The 26,236-nt window shown below is 38.7% G+C and overlaps 1 protein-coding gene across 2 annotated transcripts; it reads left to right on the top strand.

Moving 5' to 3' along the window:
- The first annotated feature begins 228 nt into the window (after positions 1-228).
- LOC116368098 (unconventional myosin-XV-like) lies at positions 229-25,965 on the top strand. Of its 2 annotated transcripts, XM_031819100.1 has the most exons (6): positions 232-1,803; positions 1,896-1,959; positions 5,477-5,586; positions 14,284-14,358; positions 18,527-18,617; positions 24,966-25,965. In XM_031819100.1, the coding sequence occupies exons 1-6, from the start codon at positions 1,721-1,723 to the stop codon at positions 25,071-25,073; spliced, it is 531 nt and encodes a 176-aa protein (XP_031674960.1). In that variant the 5' UTR covers positions 232-1,720; the 3' UTR covers positions 25,074-25,965. The 2 variants fall into 2 exon arrangements, with proteins under 2 accessions (XP_031674959.1, XP_031674960.1); XM_031819099.1 differs by having other exon boundaries at positions 229-1,959.
- The last annotated feature ends 271 nt before the right edge of the window (positions 25,966-26,236 follow it).

Genomic DNA, 26,236 nt, shown 5'->3' with positions numbered 1-26,236 from the left:
CTGTGCCAGGGGATTTATACTACTATCTGTACTTACTGGTGGCACAGACGCTGTTTCATCCTTTCCTACACTGAAATTAGAAGGCATCATGTTAATGTTACTACTTAGCTTCGGCTGTTGGAGGTCCTGACGAACCACGTCCAGATAAAGCGTCCGGAGTGAAAAAGTTGAGGGAAAAACAAATAATATAAACGGTAATTAAAAAGTAAAAACCGGAAAGTTGTCAGGTAGCAAAGTAAAGTTAGCAACAAAACGCACAGCAGCACGTAAACAAGTCTGCAAATTGTGACCGGAAGTTGTGACCTGAAGTTATGAAACCAAACACACTCTATCATTCACAAACACATACTACTGGTAGTACTCGTATGATGAGGTACTACTGGTACTACTGGTACGCTAAGGCAATACTGGTATGATAAGGTAATACCGCTAATACTTTTACGATAAGGTAATGCTGGTAATACTGGTACGATAAGGCAATACTGGTACAATAAGGTAATACCGGTAATACTGGTACGATAAGGTAATACCGGTAATACTGGTACGATCAGGTAATACTGGTACAATAAAGTAATACCGGTAATGCTGGTATGATAAGGTAATACTGGTAGGATAAGGTAATATCGGTAATACTGGTACGCTAAGGTAATACCGGTAATACTGGCACAATACAGTAATACTGGTACGATAAGGTAATACTGGTATGATAAGGTAATACCAGTAATAATGGTACGATAAAGTAATACTGGTATGACAAGGTATACCAGTAATACTGGAAAGTTGTCAGGTAGCAAAGTAAAGTTAGCAACAAAACGCACAGCAGCACGTAAACAAGTCTGCAAATTGTGACCGGAAGTTGTGACCTGAAGTTATGAAACCAAACACACTCTATCATTCACAAACACATACTACTGGTAGTACTCGTATGATGAGGTACTACTGGTACTACTGGTACGCTAAGGCAATACTGGTATGATAAGGTAATACCGCTAATACTTTTACGATAAGGTAATGCTGGTAATACTGGTACGATAAGGCAATACTGGTACAATAAGGTAATACCGGTAATACTGGTACGATAAGGTAATACCGGTAATACTGGTACGATCAGGTAATACTGGTACAATAAAGTAATACCGGTAATGCTGGTATGATAAGGTAATACTGGTAGGATAAGGTAATATCGGTAATACTGGTACGCTAAGGTAATACCGGTAATACTGGCACAATACAGTAATACTGGTATGATAAGGTAATACTGGTATGATAAGGTAATACCAGTAATAATGGTACGATAAAGTAATACTGGTATGACAAGGTATACCAGTAATACTGGTACGCTAAGGTAATACAGGTAATACTGGTACGATAAGGTAATACTGGTACGATAGGGTAATACTGGTACGATAAGGTAATACGGGTACGATGAAGGTAATACTGATACGATAAGGCAATACTGGTAATACTGGTACGATAAGGTAATACTGGCACGATAAGGTAATACTGGTACGAGAAGGTAATACCGGTAATAATGGCACGATAAGGTAACACTGGTACGATAAGGTAATACCGGTAATACTGGTATGATAAGGTAATACTGGTAATACTGGTACGATAAGGTAATACTGGTACGATAAGGTAATACCGGAATGATAAGTGGAACTGGATGCGATGTCTTGTGAATGTCGGTAGATGAACTCAACGGTGTGTCTGTGTGTAGATGTACTCCATCCGCAGCCTGCCCAGCATGGTGTACCGGGAGCAGCCAGAGGAAGACGGAGTAGAGGACATGACGCAGCTGGAGTGAGAACACAACACAACACAACAGCCTTATTTAAAGGATGTGGAAGCTGCTATTTCAGCTGGTCTGTGTGCTTCTGTGTCTGTTGTTCCAGGGAGCTGTCTGAGGGATCTGTGCTGCTCAACCTGAAGAAGAGGTTTGAGAGAGAGATCATCTATGTGAGTTTACTAAAAACACACTGGACACGCCCATTACCTGATAAACTAATAACATTCACACATGTCCCTCTATCCCCTGTACAGACCTATAGCTAGGATCCTGTTGTGTGTGTTATTAGTGGAATGTGTGTGTGTGTGTGTACAGGGGTGGAAAAACTACCCAATTCTCATACTTGAGTAGAAAATGACTCAAATTAAAGTGAAAGTCACCCAGTAAAATACTACTTTAGTAAAAGTCTAAAAGTATTTGGTTTTAAATATACTAAAGTATCAAAAGTAAAAGTATAAATAATTTGAAATTCCTTTTATGAAGCAAACCAGACGGCAGCATATTGTTTTGTATTTATTTACGGATAGCCAGGGGCACACTCCAAAACTCAGACATCATTTACAAACGAAGCATGTGTGTTTAGTGAGTCTGCCAGATCAGGGGCACACTCCAAAACTCAGACATCATTTACAAACCAAGCATGTGTGTTTAGTGAGTCTGCCAGATCAGAGACAGTAGGGATGACCAGGAATGTTCTCTTGATCAGAGGCAGTAGGGATGACCAGGGATGTTCTCTTGATCAGAGGCAGTAGGAATGACCAGGGATGTTCTCTTGATCAGAGGCAGTAGGGATGACCAGGGATGTTCTCTTGATCAGAGGCAGTAGGGATGACCAGGGATGTTCTCTTGATCAGAGGCAGTAGGGATGACCAGGGATGTTCTCTTGATCAGAGGCTGTAGGGATGACCAGGGATGTTCTCTTGATCAGAGGCAGTAGGGATGTTCTCTTGATCAGAGGCAGTAGGGGTGTTCTCTTGACCAGAGGCAGTAGGGGTGTTCTCTTGACCAGAGGCAGTAGGGGTGTTCTCTTGACCAGAGGCAGTAGGGGTGTTCTCTTGATCAGAGGCAGTAGGGATGTTGTCTTGATCAGAGGCAGTAGGGGTGTTCTCTTGATCAGAGGCAGTAGGGATGTTCTCTTGATCAGAGGCAGTAGGGGTGTTCTCCACTGTGTGTGTAACGTCTTTCCCCTGTCTCAGACATACACCACTGTTCAAAAGTTTGGGGTCACTTAGAAATGTCCTCGTTTTAGAAAGAATTGATCAGAAATACAGTGTAGACATTGTTAATGTTGTAAATGACTATTGTAGCTGGAAACAGCTGATGTTTTAATGGAATATCTACATAGGCGTACAGTGGCCCATTATCAGCAACCATCACTCCTGTGTTCCAATGGCACGTTGTGTTAGCTAATCCACTTTTATCATTTTATGAAGGCTAGTTGATCATTAGAAAACCCTTTTGCGATTATGTTACCACAGCTGAAAACTGTTGTCCTGATTAAAGAAGCAATGAAACTGGCCTTCTGTAGACTAATTGAGTATCTGGAGCATCAGCATTTGTGGGTTCGATTACAGGCTCAAAATGGCCAGAAACAAAGACCTTTCTTCTGAAACTCGTCAGTCTATTCTTGTTCTGAGAAATTAAGGCTGTTCCATGCGAGAAATTGCCAAGAAACTGAAGATCTCGTACAATGCTGTGTACTACTCCCTTCACAGAACAGATCAAACTGGCCCTGACCAGAATAGAAAGAGGAGTGGGAGGCCCCGGTGCACAACTGAGCAAGAGGACAAGTACATTAGAGTGTCTAGTTTGAGAAATAGACGCCTCACAAGTCCTCAGCTGACAGCTTCATTAAATAGTACCCGCAAAACACTAGTCTCAACGTCAACAGTGAAGAGGCGACTCTGGGATGCTGGCCTTCTCTCTAGCCTCAGTGAACCCCTATAAGATGTTCAACATGTACCTCTCTGTCTCTAGACATATATAGGTAGTATCCTGGTCAACATGTACCTCTCTGTCTCTAGACATATATAGGTAGTATCCTGGTCAACGTGTATCTCTCTGTCTCTAGTCATATATAGGAAGTATCCTGGTCTCAGTGAACCCTCTAGACATATATAGGTAGTATCCTGGTCAACATGTACCTCTCTGTCTCTAGACATATATAGGTAGTATCCTGGTCAACATGTATCTCTCTGTCTCTAGATATATATAGGTAGTATCATGGTCAACATGTATCTCTCTGTCTCTAGACATATATAGGTAGTATCATGGTCAACGTGTATCTCTCTGTCTCTAGACATATATAGGTAGTATCATGGTCAACGTGTATCTCTCTGTCTCTAGACATATATAGGTAGTATCCTGGTCTCGGTGAACCCCTATAGGATGGTCAACATGTATCTCTCTGTCTCTAGACATATATAGGTAGTATCCTGGTCAACATGTATCTCTCTGTCTCTAGACATATATAGGTAGTATCCTGGTCTCAGTGAACCCTCTAGACATATATAGGTAGTATCCTGGTCAACATGTACCTCTCTGTCTCTAGACATATATAGGTAGTATCCTGGTCTCGGTGAACCCTCTAGACATATATAGGTAGTATCCTGGTCTCAGTGAACCCTCTAGACATATATAGGTAGTATCATGGTCAACATGTATCTCTCTGTCTCTAGACATATATAGGTAGTATCCTGGTCTCAGTGAACCCTCTAGACATATATAGGTAGTATCATGGTCAACATGTATCTCTCTGTCTCTAGACATATATAGGTAGTATCATGGTCAACATGTACCTCTCTGTCTCTAGACATATATAGGTAGTATCCTGGTCAACATGTATCTCTCTGTCTCTAGATATATATAGGTAGTATCATGGTCAACATGTATCTCTCTGTCTCTAGACATATATAGGTAGTATCCTGGTCTCGGTGAACCCCTATAGGATGTTCAACGTGTACCTCTCTGTCTCTAGACATATATAGGTAGTATCCTGGTCTCGGTGAACCCTCTAGACATATATAGGTAGTATCCTGGTCAACATGTATCTCTCTGTCTCTAGACATATATAGGTAGTATCCTGGTCTCAGTGAACCCTCTAGACATATATAGGTAGTATCCTGGTCAACATGTACCTCTCTGTCTCTAGACATATATAGGTAGTATCCTGGTCTCGGTGAACCCTCTAGACATATATAGGTAGTATCCTGGTCTCAGTGAACCCTCTAGACATATATAGGTAGTATCCTGGTCTCAGTGAACCCTCTAGACATATATAGGTAGTATCATGGTCAACATGTATCTCTCTGTCTCTAGACATATATAGGTAGTATCCTGGTCTCAGTGAACCCTCTAGACATATATAGGTAGTATCATGGTCAACATGTATCTCTCTGTCTCTAGACATATATAGGTAGTATCATGGTCAACATGTATCTGTCTGTCTCTAGACATATATAGGTAGTATCCTGGTCAACGTGTATCTCTCTGTCTCTAGACATATATAGGTAGTATCCTGGTCAACATGTATCTCTCTGTCTCTAGACATATATAGGTAGTATCCTGGTCAACATGTATCTCTCTGTCTCTAGACATATATAGGTAGTATCCTGGTCAACGTGTATCTCTCTGTCTCTAGACATATATAGGTAGTATCCTGGTCAACATGTATCTCTCTGTCTCTAGACATATATAGGTAGTATCCTGGTCTCGGTGAACCCCTATAGGATGTTCAACATGTACGGAACTGACATGGTGCTGAAGCACAAGGGAACCGCTCTGGGAGAGAACCCTCCGTAAGAACACTTCCTGTTCCTGTGTTGTTGTGATGCGTGTCTGTCTGTTAGAAGTGTATGTGTGTGTGTGTGTGTTTTGTGTCTATGTGTGTATGTGTTAATGCAATGTGTCGTGTGTGTGTGTTGTTGGTGTATTGTGTGTATTAGTGGTGTGTTATTGGTGTATTGTGTTTGTTGTTGGTGTATTGTGTGTTATTGGTGTATTATTGGTGTGTTATTGGTGTATTGTGTGTGTTATTGGTGTATTGTGTGTTATTGGTGTATTGTGTGTTATTGGTGTATTATTGGTGTATTGTGTGTATTATTGGTGTTATTGGTGTACTGTGTGTATTATTGGTGTATTGTGTGTTATTGGTGTATGTTGTGTATTATTGGTGTATTGTGTGTTATTGGTGTGTTATTGGTGTATTGTGTGTATTATTGGTGTATTGTGTGTATTATTGGTGTGTTATTGGTGTATTGTGTGTTATTGGTGTATTGTGTGTATTATTGGTGTATTGTGTGTTATTGGTGTATTGTGTGTTATTGGTGTATTATTGGTGTATTGTGTGTATTATTGGTGTTATTGGTGTACTGTGTGTATTATTGGTGTATTGTGTGTTATTGGTGTATGTTGTGTATTATTGGTGTATTGTGTGTTATTGGTGTGTTATTGGTGTATTGTGTGTATTATTGGTGTATTGTGTGTATTATTGGTGTGTTATTGGTGTATTGTGTGTTATTGGTGTATTGTGTGTATTATTGGTGTATTGTGTGTTATTGGTGTGTTATTGGTGTATTGTGTGTTATTGGTGTATTGTGTGTATTATTGGTGTATTGTGTGTATTATTGGTGTGTTATTGGTGTATTGTGTGTATTATTGGTGTATTGTGTGTTTATTGGTGTTATTGGTGTACTGTGTGTATTATTGGTGTATTGTGTGTTATTGGTGTATGTTGTGTATTATTGGTGTATTGTGTTTGTTTTTGGTGTATTGTGTGTGTTGTGTGTATTATTGGTGTATTGTGTGTGTTATTGGTGTATTGTGTATTATTGGTGTCTTATTGGTGTATTGTGTGTTATTGGTGTATTGTGTGTATTATTGGTGTATTGTGTGTATTATTGGTGTATTGTGTGTGTTATCGGTGTATTGTGTGTGTTATTGGTGTATTGTGTGTTATGGTGTATTGTGTGTATTATTGGTGTATTATTGGTGTATTGTGTGTTATTGGTGTGTAGTGTGTATATTGGTGTATTGTGTGTGTTATTGGTGTATTGTGTGTGTTATTGGTGTATTGTGTGTGTTATCGGTGTATTGTGTGTGTTATTGGTGTATTGTGTGTATTATTGGTGTCTTATTGGTGTATTGTGTGTTATTGGTGTATTGTGTGTTTATTGGTGTATTGTGTGTATTATTGGTGTATTATTGGTGTATTGTGTGTTATTGGTGTGTAGTGTGTATTATTGGTGTAGTGTGTGTATTATTGGTGTATTATTGGTGTATTGTGTGTTATTGGTGTACTGTGTGTATTATTGGTGTATTGTGTGTATTATTGGTGTACTGTGTGTATTATTGGTGTATTGTGTGTATTATTGGTGTATTGTGTGTATTATTGGTGTATTGTGTGTATTATCGGTGTATTGTGTGTATTATTGGTGTATTGTGTGTATTATTGGTGTATTGTGTGTATTATTGGTGTATTGTGTGTATTATTGGTGTATTGTGTGTATTATTGGTGTATTGTGTGTATTATTGGTGTATTGTGTATTATTGGTGTATTGTGTGTTATTGGTGTATTGTGTATTATTGGTGTATTGTGTGTATTATCGGTGTATTGTGTGTATTATTGGTGTATTGTGTGTTATTGGTGTATTGTGTGTTATTTGTGTATTGTGTGTATTAGTGGTGTGTTATTGGTGTATTGTGTGTGTTATTGGTGTATTGTGTGTTATTGGTGTATTGTGTGTTATTGGTGTATTATTGGTGTATTGTGTGTATTATTGGTGTTATTGGTGTACTGTGTGTATTATTGGTGTATTGTGTGTTATTGGTGTATGTTGTGTATTATTGGTGTATTGTGTGTTATTGGTGTGTTATTGGTGTATTGTGTGTATTATTGGTGTATTGTGTGTATTATTGGTGTGTTATTGGTGTATTGTGTGTTATTGGTGTTGTGTGTATTATTGGTGTATTGTGTGTTATTGTGTGTTATTGGTGTATTGTGTGTTATTGGTGTATTGTGTGTATTATTGGTGTATTGTGTGTATTATTGGTGTGTTATTGGTGTATTGTGTGTATTATTGGTGTATTGTGTGTTATTGGTGTTATTGGTGTACTGTGTGTATTATTGGTGTATTGTGTGTTATTGGTGTATGTTGTGTATTATTGGTGTATTGTGTTTGTTTTTGGTGTATTGTTGTGTTGTGTGTATTATTGGTGTATTGTGTGTGTTATTGGTGTATTGTGTATTATTGGTGTCTTATTGGTGTATTGTGTGTTATTGGTGTATTGTGTGTATTATTGGTGTATTGTGTGTGTTATCGGTGTATTGTGTGTGTTATTGGTGTATTGTGTGTTATTGGTGTATTGTGTGTATTATTGGTGTATTATTGGTGTATTGTGTGTTATTGGTGTGTAGTGTGTATTATTGGTGTATTGTGTGTGTTATTGGTGTATTGTGTGTGTTATTGGTGTATTGTGTGTGTTATCGGTGTATTGTGTGTGTTATTGGTGTATTGTGTGTATTATTGGTGTCTTATTGGTGTATTGTGTGTTATTGGTGTATTGTGTGTTATTGGTGTATTGTGTGTATTATTGGTGTATTATTGGTGTATTGTGTGTTATTGGTGTGTAGTGTGTATTATTGGTGTATTGTGTGTATTATTGGTGTATTATTGGTGTATTGTGTGTTATTGGTGTACTGTGTGTATTATTGGTGTATTGTGTGTATTATTGGTGTACTGTGTGTATTATTGGTGTATTGTGTGTATTATTGGTGTATTGTGTGTATTATTGGTGTATTGTGTGTATTATCGGTGTATTGTGGTGTATTATTGGTGTATTGTGTGTATTATTGGTGTATTGTGTGTATTATTGGTGTATTGTGTGTATTATTGGTGTATTGTGTGTATTATTGGTGTATTGTGTATTATTGGTGTATTGTGTGTTATTGGTGTATTGTGTATTATTGGTGTATTGTGTGTATTATCGGTGTATTGTGTGTATTATTGGTGTATTGTGTGTTATTGGTGTATTGTGTGTTATTGGTGTATTGTGTGTATTATTGGTGTATTGTGTGTTATTGGTGTATTGTGTGTATTATTTGTGTATTGTGTGTATTATTTGTGTATTGTGTGTATTATTGGTGTATTGTGTGTTATTGGTGTATTGTGTGTATTATTGGTGTATTGTGTGTTATTGGTGTATTGTGTATTATTGGTGTACTGTGTGTATTATTGGTGTATTGTGTGTATTATTGGTGTATTGTGTGTATTATTGGTGTATTGTGTATTATTGGTGTATTGTGTGTTATTGGTGTACTGTGTGTATTATTGGTGTACTGTGTGTATTATTGGTGTACTGTGTGTATTATTGGTATACTGTGTGTATTATTGGTGTATTGTGTGTATTATTGGTGTATTGTGTATTATTGGTGTATTGTGTGTTATTGGTGTACTGTGTGTATTATTGGTGTACTGTGTGTATTATTGGTGTACTGTGTGTATTATTGGTGTACTGTGTGTATTATTGGTGTACTGTGTGTATTATTGGTATACTGTGTGTATTATTGGTGTATTGTGTGTATTATTGGTGTATTGTGTGTATTATTGGTGTATTGTGTGTATTATTGGTGTATTGTGTGTATTATTGGTGTACTGTGTGTATTATTGGTGTATTGTGTATTATTGGTGTATTGTGTGTATTATTGGTGTATTGTGTGTATTATTGGTGTATTGTGTGTATTATTGGTGTACTGTGTGTATTATTGGTGTATTGTGTATTATTGGTGTATTGTGTATTATCGGTGTATGTGTGTATTATTGGTGTATTGTGTGTATTAATTGGTGTATTGTGTGTATTATTGGTGTATTGTGTGTATTATTGGTGTACTGTGTGTATTATTGGTGTATTGTGTATTATCGGTGTATTGTGTGTATTATTGGTGTATTGTGTGTATTATTGGTGTATTGTGTGTATTATTGGGTGTACTGTGTGTATTATTGGTGTATTGTGTATTATCGGTGTATTGTGTGTATTATTGGTGTATTGTGTGTATTATTGGTGTATTATTGGTGTATTGTGTGTATTATTGGTGTATTGTGTGTTATTGGTGTACTGTGTGTATTATTGGTGTATTGTGTGTATTATTGGTGTATTGTGTGTATTATTGGTGTACTGTGTGTATTATTGGTGTACTGTGTGTATTATTGGTGTACTGTGTATTATTGGTGTACTGTGTGTATTATTGGTGTATTGTGTATTATCGGTGTACTGTGTGTATTATTGGTGTATTGTGTATTATTGGTGTATTGTGTGTTATTGGTGTACTGTGTGTATTATTGGTGTATTGTGTGTATTATTGGTGTATTGTGTGTATTATTGGTGTATTGTGTATTATTGGTGTATTGTGTGTTATTGGTGTACTGTGTGTATTATTGGTGTACTGTGTGTATTATTGGTGTACTGTGTGTATTATTGGTATACTGTGTGTATTATTGGTGTATTGTGTGTATTATTGGTGTATTGTGTATTATTGGTGTATTGTGTGTTATTGGTGTACTGTGTGTATTATTGGTGTACTGTGTGTATTATTGGTGTACTGTGTGTATTATTGGTGTACTGTGTGTATTATTGGTGTACTGTGTGTATTATTGGTATACTGTGTGTATTATTGGTGTATTGTGTGTTTATTGGTGTATTGTGTGTATTATTGGTGTATTGTGTGTATTATTGGTGTATTGTGTGTATTATTGGTGTATTGTGTGTATTATTGGTGTACTGTGTGTATTATTGGTGTATTGTGTATTATTGGTGTATTGTGTGTATTATTGGTGTATTGTGTGTATTATTGGTGTATTGTGTGTATTATTGGTGTACTGTGTGTATTATTGGTGTATTGTGTATTATCGGTGTATTGTGTGTATTATTGGTGTATTGTGTGTATTATTGGTGTATTGTGTGTATTATTGGTGTATTGTGTGTATTATTGGTGTACTGTGTGTATTATTGGTGTATTGTGTATTATCGGTGTATTGTGTGTATTATTGGTGTATTGTGTGTATTATTGGTGTATTGTGTGTATTATTGGTGTACTGTGTGTATTATTGGTGTATTGTGTATTATCGGTGTATTGTGTGTATTATTGGTGTATTGTGTGTATTATTGGTGTATTATTGGTGTATTGTGTGTGTTATTGGTGTATTGTGTGTATTATTGGTGTATTGTGTGTTATTGGTGTACTGTGTGTATTATTGGTGTATTGTGTGTTATTGGTGTATTGTGTATTATTGGTGTACTGTGTGTATTATTGGTGTATTGTGTGTATTATTGGTGTATTGTGTGTATTATTGGTGTATTGTGTATTATTGGTGTATTGTGTGTTATTGGTGTACTGTGTGTATTATTGGTGTACTGTGTGTATTATTGGTGTACTGTGTGTATTATTGGTATACTGTGTGTATTATTGGTGTATTGTGTGTATTATTGGTGTATTGTGTATTATTGGTGTATTGTGTGTTATTGGTGTACTGTGTGTATTATTGGTGTACTGTGTGTATTATTGGTGTACTGTGTGTATTATTGGTGTACTGTGTGTATTATTGGTGTACTGTGTGTATTATTGGTATACTGTGTGTATTATTGGTGTATTGTGTGTATTATTGGTGTATTGTGTGTATTATTGGTGTATTGTGTGTATTATTGGTGTATTGTGTGTATTATTGGTGTACTGTGTGTATTATTGGTGTATTGTGTATTATTGGTGTATTGTGTGTATTATTGGTGTATTGTGTGTATTATTGGTGTATTGTGTGTATTATTGGTGTACTGTGTGTATTATTGGTGTATTGTGTATTATTGGTGTATTGTGTATTATCGGTGTATTGTGTGTATTATTGGTGTATTGTGTGTATTATTGGTGTATTGTGTGTATTATTGGTGTATTGTGTGTATTATTGGTGTACTGTGTGTATTATTGGTGTATTGTGTATTATCGGTGTATTGTGTGTATTATTGGTGTATTGTGTGTATTATTGGTGTATTGTGTGTATTATTGGTGTACTGTGTGTATTATTGGTGTATTGTGTATTATCGGTGTATTGTGTGTATTATTGGTGTATTGTGTGTATTATTGGTGTATTATTGGTGTATTGTGTGTGTTATTGGTGTATTGTGTGTATTATTGGTGTATTGTGTGTTATTGGTGTACTGTGTGTATTATTGGTGTATTGTGTGTATTATTGGTGTATTGTGTGTATTATTGGTGTACTGTGTGTATTATTGGTGTACTGTGTGTATTATTGGTGTACTGTGTATTATTGGTGTACTGTGTGTATTATTGGTGTATTGTGTATTATCGGTGTACTGTGTGTATTATTGGTGTATTGTGTATTATTGGTGTATTGTGTGTTATTGGTGTACTGTGTGTATTATTGGTGTATTGTGTGTATTATTGGTGTATTGTGTGTATTATTGGTGTATTGTGTATTATTGGTGTATTGTGTGTTATTGGTGTACTGTGTGTATTATTGGTGTACTGTGTGTATTATTGGTGTACTGTGTGTATTATTGGTATACTGTGTGTATTATTGGTGTATTGTGTGTATTATTGGTGTATTGTGTATTATTGGTGTATTGTGTGTTATTGGTGTACTGTGTGTATTATTGGTGTACTGTGTGTATTATTGGTGTACTGTGTGTATTATTGGTGTACTGTGTGTATTATTGGTGTACTGTGTGTATTATTGGTATACTGTGTGTATTATTGGTGTATTGTGTGTATTATTGGTGTATTGTGTGTATTATTGGTGTATTGTGTGTATTATTGGTGTATTGTGTGTATTATTGGTGTATTGTGTGTATTATTGGTGTACTGTGTGTATTATTGGTGTATTGTGTATTATTGGTGTATTGTGTGTATTATTGGTGTATTGTGTGTATTATTGGTGTATTGTGTGTATTATTGGTGTACTGTGTGTATTATTGGTGTATTGTGTATTATCGGTGTATTGTGTGTATTATTGGTGTATTGTGTGTATTATTGGTGTATTGTGTGTATTATTGGTGTATTGTGTGTATTATTGGTGTACTGTGTGTATTATTGGTGTATTGTGTATTATCGGTGTATTGTGTGTATTATTGGTGTATTGTGTGTATTATTGGTGTATTGTGTGTATTATTGGTGTACTGTGTGTATTATTGGTGTATTGTGTATTATCGGTGTATTGTGTGTATTATTGGTGTATTGTGTGTATTATTGGTGTATTATTGGTGTATTGTGTGTGTTATTGGTGTATTGTGTGTATTATTGGTGTATTGTGTGTTATTGGTGTACTGTGTGTATTATTGGTGTATTGTGTGTATTATTGGTGTATTGTGTGTATTATTGGTGTACTGTGTGTATTATTGGTGTACTGTGTGTATTATTGGTGTACTGTGTATTATTGGTGTACTGTGTGTATTATTGGTGTATTGTGTATTATCGGTGTACTGTGTGTATTATTGGTGTATTGTGTATTATTGGTGTATTGTGTGTTATTGGTGTATTGTGTGTATTATTGGTGTATTGTGTGTATTATTGGTGTATTGTGTGTATTATCGGTGTATTGTCTGTATTATTGGTGTATTGTGTGTATTATTGGTGTATTGTGTGTTATTGGTGTACTGTGTGTATTATTGGTGTATTGTGTGTATTATTGGTGTACTGTGTGTATTATTGGTGTATTGTGTGTGTTGTTGGTGTACTGTGTGTATTATTGGTGTATTGTGTGTATTATTGGTGTATTGTGTATTATTGGTGTATTGTGTGTATTATTGGTGTATTGTGTATTATTGGTGTATTGTGTATTATTGGTGTATTGTGTGTATTATTGGTGTATTGTGTGTATTATTGGTGTATTGTGTGTATTATTGGTGTATTGTGTGTGTTATGGTGTACTGTGTGTATTATTGGTATATTGTTTATTATTGGTGTATTGTGTGTATTATTGGTGTACTGTGTGTATTATTGGTGTACTTTGTGTATTATCGGTGTACTGTGTATTATCGGTGTACTGTGTGTATTATTGGTGTATTGTGTGTATTATTGGTGTTTTGTGTGTATTATTGGTGTATTGTGTGTATTATTGGTGTATTGTGTGTATTATTGGTGTATTGTGTGTATTATCGGTGTATTGTGTATTATTGGTGTATTGTGTGTATTATTGGTGTATTGTGTGTATTATTGGTGTATTGTGTGTGTTATTGGTGTATTGTGTGTATTATTGGTGTATTGTGTGTATTATTGGTGTACTGTGTGTATTATTGGTGTATTGTGTGTATTATTGGTGTATTGTGTGTATTATTGGTGTATTGTGTGTATTATTGGTGTATTGTGTGTATTATTGGTGTATTGTGTGTATTATTGGTGTATTGTGTGTATTATTGGTGTATTGTGTGCTAAATGATGTGTTATTCATGCTAATGTTTTATCTTTGTGTTCATTCTGTGGTCCTCCTCAGACACCTGTTTGCCATAGCAAACGTCTCCTACACCAAAATGATGGATGCCAAACAGAACCAGGTTATTATAATCAGGTGACTACACAACACAGCTGCTTCCTCCTGATACGTGTTCTGAAGGAACCCCCCCCCCTCCCCATCTGGGACACTCTAGCTGTGTTCTGAGGAACCCCCCCCCCCCTGTCTGGGACACTCTAGCTGTGTTCTGACGGACCCCCCCTGTCTGGGACACTCTAGCTGTGTTCTGACAGACCCCCCCCCCCCCCACGTCTGGGACACTAGCTGTGTTCTGAAGGAACCCCCCCTCCCCATCTGGGACACTCTAGCTGTGTTCTGACAGACCCCCCCCCCCCCCCCCCGTCTGGGACACTCTAGCTGTGTTCTGAAGGAACCCCCCCCCTGTCTGGGACACTCTAGCTGTGTTCTGACGGAGACATCTGTAAGGAAAGACCAGCCATGTCTGTGCCGGTATCATAACATGTCTCAGAGGGAGTGTGAAGTGGCCCAGTGAGCACATTGCAGCGTTACGTTTCAGCTCTCCGTCTCTGGTTAACTGAAAACCTCCCCGTTACCGTCACCCTACACCGAGCACACAGGTCCACTCTGGACTGGATCATAATGATGGTGTTTAGTGGTAAGCTGTTGGCAGGGGAGGTTAGGAAAGGCTTGTTGTTTTTTGACCTTCATTTTGACAGGGAAGTCATTCTGAGACCAGGGTATCTTTTCCAGATGAGCCCTGCAGAAACACATCCAACACATACCAAATCAAATGAAACAGACAGGTTTATCTGAACGACCCAGGTGGACCAGAACGTCTCAGACAGCTCTTTAACTTGTTCCCCATAAAGGGCTCCAAAACAACTAAAATTAGCTTTACCCAACTCTGTGGAGACCGAAGGGGCCTCCAGTGTTATCTAAGCTTGAGACCAGGGTTGGTCATTTGGAAGTCTAAATTGAATTAATGATGATAGATACATAGGAAGTTTCTGCCTGAATGATTTGTAAATAAACACAAGAGAATGCTGCTCTTTCCTTACATACAAAAAGGCCCAACCCACTTTTTAATACAAAACACAATGGTGAGTTCTAGAACCATCACCAGTAATAAACCTCAGGGAACAATGGTGAGTTCTAGAACCATCACCAGTAATAAACCTAAGGGAACAATGGTTAGTTCTAGAACCATCACCAGTAATAAACCTAAGGGAACAATGGTGAGTTCTAGAACCATCACCGGTAATAAATCTAAGGGAACAATGGTGAGTTCTAGAACCATCACCAGTAATAAACCTAAAGGAACAATGGTGAGTTCTAGAGCCATCACCGGTAATAAATCTAAGGGAACAATGGTGAGTTCTAGAACCATCACCAGTAATAAACCTAAGGGAACAATGGTGAGTTCTAGAACCATCACCGGTAATAAACCTCAGGGCCCAATGGTGAGTTCTAGAACCATCACCTGCAATAAACCTCAGGGCCCAATGGTGAGTTCTAGAACCATCACCGGTAATAAACCTAAGGGAACAATGATGAGTTCTAGAACAATCAGCGGTAATAAACCTAAGGGAACAATGGTGAGTTCTAGAACCATCACCGGTAATAAACCTAAGGGAACAATGATGAGTTCTAGAACAATCAGTGGTAATAAACCTAAGGGAACAATGGTGAGTTCTAGAACCATCACCGGCAATAAACCTAAGGGCCCAATGGTGAGTTCTAGAACCATCACCGGTAATAAACCTAAGGGCCCAATGGTGAGTTGTAGAACCATCACCGGCAATAAACCTAAGGGCCCAATGGTGAGTTCTAGAACCATCACCGGCAATAAACCTAAGGGCCCAATGGTGAGTTCTAGAACCATCGCCGGCAATAAACCTAAGGGCCCAATGGTGAGTTCTAGAACCATCACCGGTAATAAACCTAAGGGCCCAATGGTGAGTTCTAGAACCATCACCGGTAATAAACCTAAGGGAACAATGGTGAGTTCTAGAACCATCACCGGTAATAAACCTAAGGGAACAATGGTGAGTTCTAGAACCATCACCAGTAATAAACCTAAGGGAACAATGGTGAGTTCTAGAACCATCACCGGTAATAAACCTAAGGGCCCAATGGTGAGTTCTAGAACCATCACCTGCAATAAACCTCAGGGCCCAATGGTGAGTTCTAGAACCATCACCGGTAATAAACCTAAGGGAACAATGGTGAGTTCTAGAACCATCACCGGTAATAAACCTAAGGGCCCAATGGTGAGTTGTAGAACCATCACCGGCAATAAACCTAAGGGCCCAATGGTGAGTTCTAGAACCATCACCGGTAATAAACCTAAGGGCCCAATGGTGAGTTCTAGAACCATCACCTGCAATAAACCTCAGGGCCCAATGGTGAGTTCTAGAACCATCACCGGTAATAAACCTAAGGGAACAATGATGAGTTCTAGAACAATCAGCTGTAATAAACCTAAGGGAACAATGGTGAGTTCTAGAACAATCAGCGGTAATAAACCTAAGGGAACAATGGTGAGTTCTAGAACCATCACCGGTAATAAACCTCAGGGCCCAATAGTGAGTTCTAGAACCATCACCGGTAATAAACCTAAGGGCCCAATGGTGAGTTCTAGAACCATCACCGGTAATAAACCTAAGGGAACAATGGTGAGTTCTAGAACCATCACCGGTAATAAACCTAAGGGCCCAATGGTGAGTTCTAGAACCATCACCGGCAATAAACCTAAGGGCCCAATGGTGAGTTCTAGAACCATCACCGGTAATAAACCTAAGGGCCCAATGGTGAGTTGTAGAACCATCACCGGCAATAAACCTAAGGGCCCAATGGTGAGTTCTAGAACCATCACCGGCAATAAACCTAAGGGCCCAATGGTGAGTTCTAGAACCATCGCCGGCAATAAACCTAAGGGAACAATGGTGAGTTCTAGAACCATCACCGGTAATAAACCTAAGGGAACAATGGTGAGTTCTAGAACCATCACCAGTAATAAACCTAAGGGAACAATGGTGAGTTCTAGAACCATCACCGGTAATAAACCTAAGGGAACAATGGTGAGTTCTAGAACCATCACCGGTAATAAACCTAAGGGCCCAATGGTGAGTTCTAGAACCATCACCTGCAATAAACCTCAGGGCCCAATGGTGAGTTCTAGAACCATCACCGGTAATAAACCTAAGGGAACAATGGTGAGTTCTAGAACCATCACCGGTAATAAACCTAAGGGCCCAATGGTGAGTTGTAGAACCATCACCGGTAATAAACCTAAGGGCCCAATGGTGAGTTGTAGAACCATCACCGGCAATAAACCTAAGGGCCCAATGGTGAGTTCTAGAACCATCACCGGTAATAAACCTAAGGGCCCAATGGTGAGTTCTAGAACCATCACCTGCAATAAACCTCAGGGCCCAATGGTGAGTTCTAGAACCATCACCGGTAATAAACCTAAGGGAACAATGATGAGTTCTAGAACAATCAGCGGTAATAAACCTAAGGGAACAATGGTGAGTTCTAGAACAATCAGCGGTAATAAACCTAAGGGAACAATGGTGAGTTCTAAAACCATCACCGGTAATAAACCTCAGGGCCCAATAGTGAGTTCTAGAACCATCACCGGTAATAAACCTAAGGGCCCAATGGTGAGTTCTAGAACCATCACCGGTAATAAACCTAAGGGAACAATGGTGAGTTCTAGAACCATCACCGGTAATAAACCTAAGGGCCCAATGGTGAGTTCTAGAACCATCACCGGCAATAAACCTAAGGGCCCAATGGTGAGTTCTAGAACCATCACCGGTAATAAACCTAAGGGAACAATGGTGAGTTCTAGAACCATCACCAGTAATAAACCTAAGGGAACAATGGTGAGTTCTAGAACCATCACCAGTAATAAACCTAAGGGAACAATGGTGAGTTCTAGAACCATCACCGGTAATAAACCTAAGGGCACAGTGGAAAACAGCATCTAGGGGTTTAAGTATAGTGCTGCGTGCATATAGATAATATCCCCAGAATCTAAAATAGACATAAAAGTGTCCTGGATAATTTCCTTCCTATTAACAAAAGTCAGACATGCTTTGTTTCTGTAAAAGAAACCAACCTTGACCAACTTCTTTACTGAAAAAAAGCATGCGTCTTGTTTTGCTTGTACTTAGCACTAAGTTCAGATCCAGTAGTGACCTGTGTGTTGGCGGTGTTTTAGTGTTTATATAGACATTCAGTTCTGTGTGTGTTTCAGTGGGGAGAGTGGATCAGGGAAGACTGAGGCCACTAAACTGCTGCTGCGTTACCTAGCAGCAATACACCACAAACACAATGTTACACAACAGGTAAACACACACACACTCACACACACTTCTGTATCCTAACCTTGTCTTCCTGTGTCTGACTCCCTGTGTCTCTGTGCTGCTCAGATTAAGGTAGCTGGTTTCTGCATGCCTCTCTGTCTGTCAGTGTTCAGTAAAGCTTGGTTTGTGTCCCAATTACCATACTATCATTCCATTCTATTACCATACTATCATTCCATTCTATTACCATACTATCATTCCATTCTATTACCATACTATCATATTCCATTCTATTACCATACTATCATATTGTATTCTATTACCATACTATCATATTCCATTCTATTACCATACTATCATATTGTATTCTATTACCATACTATCATATTCCATTCTATTACCATACTATCATATTGTATTCTATTACCATACTATCATATTCCATTCTATTACCATACTATCATATTGTATTCTATTACCATACTATCATATTCCATTCTATTACCATACTATCATTCCATTCTATTACCATACTATCAAATTCCATTCTATTACCATACTATCATATTCCATTCTATTACCATACTATCATATTGTATTCTATTACCATACTATCGTTCCATTATATTACCATACTATCATTCCATTCTATTACCATACTATCATTCCATTATATTACCATACTATAATATTCCATTCTATTACCATACTATCATATTGTATTCTATTACCATACTATCGTTCCATTATATTACCATACTATCATTCCATTCTATTACCATACTATCATATTGTATTCTATTACCATACTATCATATTGTATTCTATTACCATACTATCGTTCCATTATATTACCATACTATCATTCCATTCTATTACCATACTATCATTCCATTCTATTACCATACTATCATTCCATTCTATTACCATACTATCATTCCATTATATTACTATACTATCATTCCATTCTATTACCATACTATCATTCCATTCTATTACCATACTATCATTCTATTACCATACTATCATTCCATTCTATTACCATACTATCATTCCATTATATTACCATACTATCATATTCCATTCTATTACCATACTATCATTCCATTCTATTACCATACTATCATTCCATTCTATTACCATACTATCATTCCATTATATTACCATACTATCATATTCCATTCTATTACCATACTATCATTCCATTCTATTACCATACTATCATTCCATTCTATTACCATACTATCATTCCATTATATTACCATACTATCATATTCCATTCTATTACCATACTATCATTCCATTCTATTACCATACTATCATATTGTATTCTATTACCATACTATCATTGCATTCTATTACCATACTATCATTCCATTATATTACCATACTATCATATTCCATTCTATTACCATACTATCATTCCATTCTATTACCATACTATCATATTCCATTCTATTACCATACTATCATATTCCATTCTATTACCATACTATCATATTGTATTCTATTACCATACTCTCGTTCCATTATATTACCATACTATCATTCCATTCTATTACCATACTATCATATTGTATTCTATTACCATACTATCATATTGTATTCTATTACCATACTATCGTTCCATTCTATTACCATACTATCATTCCATTCTATTACCATACTATCATTCCATTCTATTACCATACTATCATTCCATTATATTACTATACTATCATTCCTTTCTATTACCGTAATATCATTCCATTCTATTACCATACTATCATATTGTATTCTATTACCATACTATCATTCCATTCTATTACCATACTATCATTCCATTCTATTACCATACTTCATTCTATTACCATACTATCATTCCATTCTATTACCATATTATCATTCCATTCTATTACCATACTATAATATTGTATTCTATTACCATACTATCATTCCATTCTATTACCATACTATCATTCCATTCTATTACCATACTATCATTCCATTCTATTACCATACTATCATTCCATTCTGTTACCATACTATCATTCCATTCTATTACCATACTATCATTCCATTCTATTACCATACTATCATTCCATTCTATTACCATACTATCATTCCATTCTATTACCATACTATCATATTGTATTCTATTACCATAAAATCATTCCATTCTATTACCATAGAGTAGCTAGCTCCACTGTCTACATGTTCTACCTGCTGTGTTCTGTAGAGTAGCTAGCTGTCTACATGTTCTACCTGCTGTGTTCTGTAGAGTAGCTAGCTGTCTACATGTTCTACCTGCTGTGTTCTGTAGAGTAGCTAGCTGTCTACATGTTCTACCTGCTGTGTTCTGTAGAGTAGCTAGCTGTCTACATGTTCTACCTGCTGTGTTCTGTAGAGTAGCTAGCTGTCTACATGTTCTACCTGCTGTGTTCTGTAGAGTAGCTAGCTGTCTACATGTTCTACCTGCTGTGTTCTGTAGAGTAGCTAGCTGTCTACATGTTCTACCTGCTGTGTTCTGTAGAGTAGCTAGCTGTCTACATGTTCTACCTGCTGTGTTCTGTAGAGTAGCTAGCTGTCTACATGTTCTACCTGCTGTGTTCTGTAGAGTAGCTAGCTCCACTGTCTACATGTTCTACCTGCTGTGTTCTGTAGAGTAGCTAGCTGTCTACATGTTCTACCTGCTGTGTTCTGTAGAGTAGCTAGCTGTCTACATGTTCTACCTGCTGTGTTCTGTAGAGTAGCTAGCTGTCTGCATGTTCTACCTGCTGTGTTCTGTAGAGTAGCTAGCTGTCTACATGTTCTACCTGCTGTGTTCTGTAGAGTAGCTAGCTGTCTACATGTTCTACCTGCTGTGTTCTGTAGAGTAGCTAGCTCCATGTCTACATGTTCTACCTGCTGTGTTCTGTAGAGTAGCTAGCTCCACTGTCGACATGTTTCTACCTGCTGTGTTCTGTAGAGTAGCTAGCTCCACTGTCTACATGTTCTACCCTGCTGTGTTCTGTAGAGTAGCTAGCTCCACTGTCTACATGTTCTACCTGCTGTGTTCTGTAGAGTAGCTAGCTGTCTACATGTTCTACCTGCTGTGTTCTGTAGAGTAGCTAGCTGTCTACATGTTCTACCTGCTGTGTTCTGTAGAGTAGCTAGCTGTCTACATGTTCTACCTGCTGTGTTCTGTAGAGTAGCTAGCTGTCTACATGTTCTACCTGCTGTGTTCTGTAGAGTAGCTAGCTGTCTACATGTTCTACCTGCTGTGTTCTGTAGAGTAGCTAGCTGTCTACATGTTCTACCTGCTGTGTTCTGTAGAGTAGCTAGCTGTCTACATGTTCTACCTGCTGTGTTCTGTAGAGTAGCTAGCTGTCTACATGTCTACCTGCTGTGTTCTGTAGAGTAGCTAGCTGTCTACATGTTCTCCCTGCTGTGTTCTGTAGAGTAGCTAGCTGTCTACATGTTCTACCTGCTGTGTTCTGTAGAGTAGCTAGCTCCACTGTCTACATGTTCTACCTGCTGTGTTCTCTAGAGTAGCTAGCTCCACTGTTTACATGTCTACCTGCCTGTGTTCTGTAGAGTAGCTAGCTGTCTACATGTTCTACCTGCTGTGTTCTGTAGAGTAGCTAGCTGTCTACATGTTCTACCTGCTGTGTTCTGTAGAGTAGCTAGCTGTCTACATGTTCTACCTGCTGTGTTCTGTAGAGTAGCTAGCTGTCTACATGTTCTACCTGCTGTGTTCTGTAGAGTAGCTAGCTGTCTACATGTTCTACCTTCTGTGTTCTGTAGAGTAGCTAGCTGTCTACATGTTCTACCTGCTGTGTTCTGTAGAGTAGCTAGCTGTCTACATGTTCTACCTGCTGTGTTCTGTAGAGTAGCTAGCTCCACTGTCGACATGTTCTACCTGCTGTGTTCTGTAGAGTAGCTAGCTGTCTACATGTTCTACCTGCTGTGTCTGTAGAGTAGCTAGCTGTCTACATGTTCTACCTGCTGTGTTCTGTAGAGTAGCTAGCTGTCTGCATGTTCTACCTGCTGTGTTCTGTAGAGTAGCTAGCTCCACTGTCTACATGTTCTACCTGCTGTGTTCTGTAGAGTAGCTAGCTCCACTGTCGACATGTTCTACCTGCTGTGTTCTGTAGAGTAGCTAGCTCCACTGTCTACATGTTCTACCTGCTGTGTTCTGTAGAGTAGCTAGCTCCACTGTCTACATGTTCTAACCTGCCTGTGTTCTGTAGAGTAGCTAGCTGTCTACATGTTCTACCTGCTGTGTTCTGTAGAGTAGCTAGCTGTCTACATGTTCTACCTGCTGTGTTCTGTAGAGTAGCTAGCTGTCTACATGTTCTACCTGCTGTGTTCTGTAGAGTAGCTAGCTGTCTACATGTTCTACCTGCTGTGTTCTGTAGAGTAGCTAGCTGTCTACATGTTTGTCTTACCTGCTGTGTTCTGTAGAGTAGCTAGCTGTCTACATGTTCTACTGCTGTGTTCTGTAGAGTAGCTAGCTGTCTACATGTTCTACCTGCTGTGTTCTGTAGAGTAGCTAGCTGTCTACATGTTCTCCCTGCTGTGTTCTGTAGAGTAGCTAGCTGTCTACATGTTTCTACCTGCTGTGTTCTGTAGAGTAGCTAGCTCCACTGTCTACATGTTCTACCTGCTGTGTTCTCTAGAGTAGCTAGCTCCACTGTTTACATGTCTACCTGCTGTGTTCTGAGAGTAGCTAGCTGTCTACATGTTCTACTGGCTGTGTTCTGTAGAGTAGCTAGCTGTCTACATGTTCTACCTGCTGTGTTCTGTAGAGTAGCTAGCTGTCTACATGTTCTACCTGCTGTGTTCTGTAGAGTAGCTAGCTCCACTGTCTACATGTTCTACCTGCTGTGTTCTGTAGAGTAGCTAGCTCCACTGTCGACATGTTCTACCTGCTGTGTTCTGTAGAGTAGCTAGCTCCACTGTCTACATGTTCTACCTGCTGTGTTCTGTAGAGTAGCTAGCTCCACTGTCTACATGTCTACCTGCTGTGTTCTGTAGAGTAGCTAGCTGTCTACATGTTCTACCTGCTGTGTTCTGTAGAGTAGCTAGCTGTCTACATGTTCTACCTGCTGTGTTCTGTAGAGTAGCTAGCTGTCTACATGTTCTACCTGCTGTGTTCTGTAGAGTAGCTAGCTGTCTACATGTTCTACCTGCTGTGTTCTGTAGAGTAGCTAGCTGTCTACATGTTCTACCTGCTGTGTTCTGTAGAGTAGCTAGCTGTCTACATGTTCTACCTGCTGTGTTCTGTAGAGTAGCTAGCTGTCTACATGTTCTACCTGCTGTGTTCTGTAGAGTAGCTAGCTGTCTACATGTTCTACCTGCTGTGTTCTGTAGAGTAGCTAGCTGTCTACATGTTCTCCCTGCTGTGTTCTGTAGAGTAGCTAGCTGTCTACATGTTCTACCTGCTGTGTTCTGTAGAGTAGCTAGCTCCACTGTCTACATGTTCTACCTGCTGTGTTCTCTAGAGTAGCTAGCTCCACTGTTTACATGTCTACCTGCTGTGTTCTGTAGAGTAGCTAGCTGTCTACATGTTCTACCTGCTGTGTTCTGTAGAGTAGCTAGCTGTCTACATGTTCTACCTGCTGTGTTCTGTAGAGTAGCTAGCTGTCTACATGTTCTACCTGCTGTGTTCTGTAGAGTAGCTAGCTGTCTACATGTTCTACCTGCTGTGTTCTGTAGAGTAGCTAGCTGTCTACATGTTCTACCTTCTGTGTTCTGTAGAGTAGCTAGCTGTCTACATGTTCTACCTGCTGTGTTCTGTAGAGTAGCTAGCTGTCTACATGTTCTACCTGCTGTGTTTCTGTAGAGTAGCTAGCTGTCTGCATGTTCTACCTGCTGTGTTCTGTAGAGTAGCTAGCTGTCTACATGTTCTACCTGCTGTGTTCTGTAGAGTAGCTAGCTGTCTACATGTTCTACCTGCTGTGTCTGTAGAGTAGCTAGCTGTCTACATGTTCTACCTGCTGTGTTCTGTAGAGTAGCTAGCTGTCTACATGTTCTACCTGCTGTGTTCTGTAGAGTAGCTAGCTGTCTACATGTTCTACCTGCTGTGTTCTGTAGAGTAGCTAGCTGTCTACATGTTCTACCTGCTGTGTTCTGTAGAGTAGCTAGCTGTCTACGTGTTCTACCTGCTGTGTTCTGTAGAGTAGCTAGCTCCACTGTCTACATGTTCTACCTGCTGTGTTCTGTAGAGTAGCTAGCTGTCTACATGTTCTACCTGCTGTGTTCTGTAGAGTAGCTAGCTGTCTACATGTTCTACCTGCTGTGTTCTGTAGAGTAGCTAGCTGTCTGCATGTTCTACCTGCTGTGTTCTGTAGAGTAGCTAGCTCCACTGGACTTGTTCTACATGATGGTATTTTCATTCTGATGTTTTATCTCTGAATACGTTGCCAGATTCTTGAGGCAGCTCCTCTTCTAGAATCCTTTGGAAATGCCAAAACAGTTCGCAACGACAACTCCAGTCGCTTCGGGAAATACGTGGAGATCTATCTGGAGGAGTGAGTATGATCTGGTATATATTGATCTATCTGGAGGAGTGAGTATGATCTGGTATATATTGATCTATCTGGAGGAGTGAGTATGATCTGGTATATATTGATCTATCTGGAGGAGTGAGTACGATCTGGTTTATATTGATCTATCTGGAACAGTGAATATGATCTGGTATATATAGATCTATCTGGAACAGTGAGTATGATCTGGTATAAAAACATCTATCTGGAACAGTGAGTATGATCAATAACTCTATCCTCTGGTCTATAACGGGCTATCCTCTGGTCTATAACGGCTATCCTCTGGTCTATAACCTCTATCCTCTGGTCTATAACCGCTATCCTCTGGTCTATAACCTCTATCCTCTGGTCTATAACCTCTATCCTCTGGTCTATAACCTCTATCTTCTGGTCTATAACCTCTATCCTCTGGTCTATAACCTCTATCCTCTGGTCTATAACCTCTATCCTCTGGTCTATAACCTCGATCCTCTGGTCTATAACCTCTATACTCTGGTCTATAACCTCTATCCTCTGGTCTATAACCTCTATCCTCTGGTCTATATCCTCTATCCTCTGGTCTATAACCTCTATCCTCTGGTCTATAACCTCTATCCTCTGGTCTATAACCTCTATCCTCTGGTCTATAACCTCTATCCTCTGGTCTATAACCTCTATCCTCTGGTCTATAACCTCTATCCTCTGGTCTATAACCTATTTCCTCTGGTCTATAACCTATTTCCTCTGGTCTATATCCTCTATCCTCTGGTCTATATCCTCTATCCTCTGGTCTATAACTTCTATCCTCTGGTCTATAACCTCTATCCTCTGGTCTATAACCTCTATCCTCTGGTCTATAACCTCTATCCTCTGGTCTCTATCCTCTGGTCTATAACCTCTATCCTCTGGTCTATAACCTCTATCTATAACCTCTATCCTCTGGTCTATAACCTCTATCCTCTGGTCTATAACCTCTATCCTCTGGTCTATAACCTCTATCCTCTGGTCTATATCCTCTATCCTCTGGTCTATAACCTCTATCCTCTGGTCTATAACCTCTATCCTCTGGTCTATAACCTCTATCCTCTGGGCTATATCCTCTATCCTCTGGCTATATCCTCTATCCTCTGGTCTATAACCTATATCTATATGTGTGTGTGTTAACTCTAGGGG

Source organism: Oncorhynchus kisutch, unplaced genomic scaffold, assembly GCF_002021735.2.
Source record: "Oncorhynchus kisutch isolate 150728-3 unplaced genomic scaffold, Okis_V2 scaffold1834, whole genome shotgun sequence".
NCBI lineage: Eukaryota > Metazoa > Chordata > Actinopteri > Salmoniformes > Salmonidae > Oncorhynchus > Oncorhynchus kisutch.
The sequence above is the reverse complement of the archived record's forward strand: the minus strand, read 5'-3'. Positions and strand labels throughout refer to the sequence as shown.

What these genes read in the sequence shown, in the direction of transcription:
- LOC116368098 (XM_031819099.1), top strand. Translation starts at nt 1,693, where the DNA reads ATGAACTCAACGGTGTGTCTGTGTGTAGATGTACTCCATCCGCAGCCT. An exon ending in GCTCTGGGAGAGAACCCTCC is followed by an intron (nt 5,587 to 14,283) that starts GTAAGAACACTT and finishes GGTCCTCCTCAG; the next exon opens with ACACCTGTTTGCCATAGCAA. An exon ending in AACCAGGTTATTATAATCAG is followed by an intron (nt 14,359 to 18,526) that starts GTGACTACACAA and finishes TGTGTGTTTCAG; the next exon opens with TGGGGAGAGTGGATCAGGGA.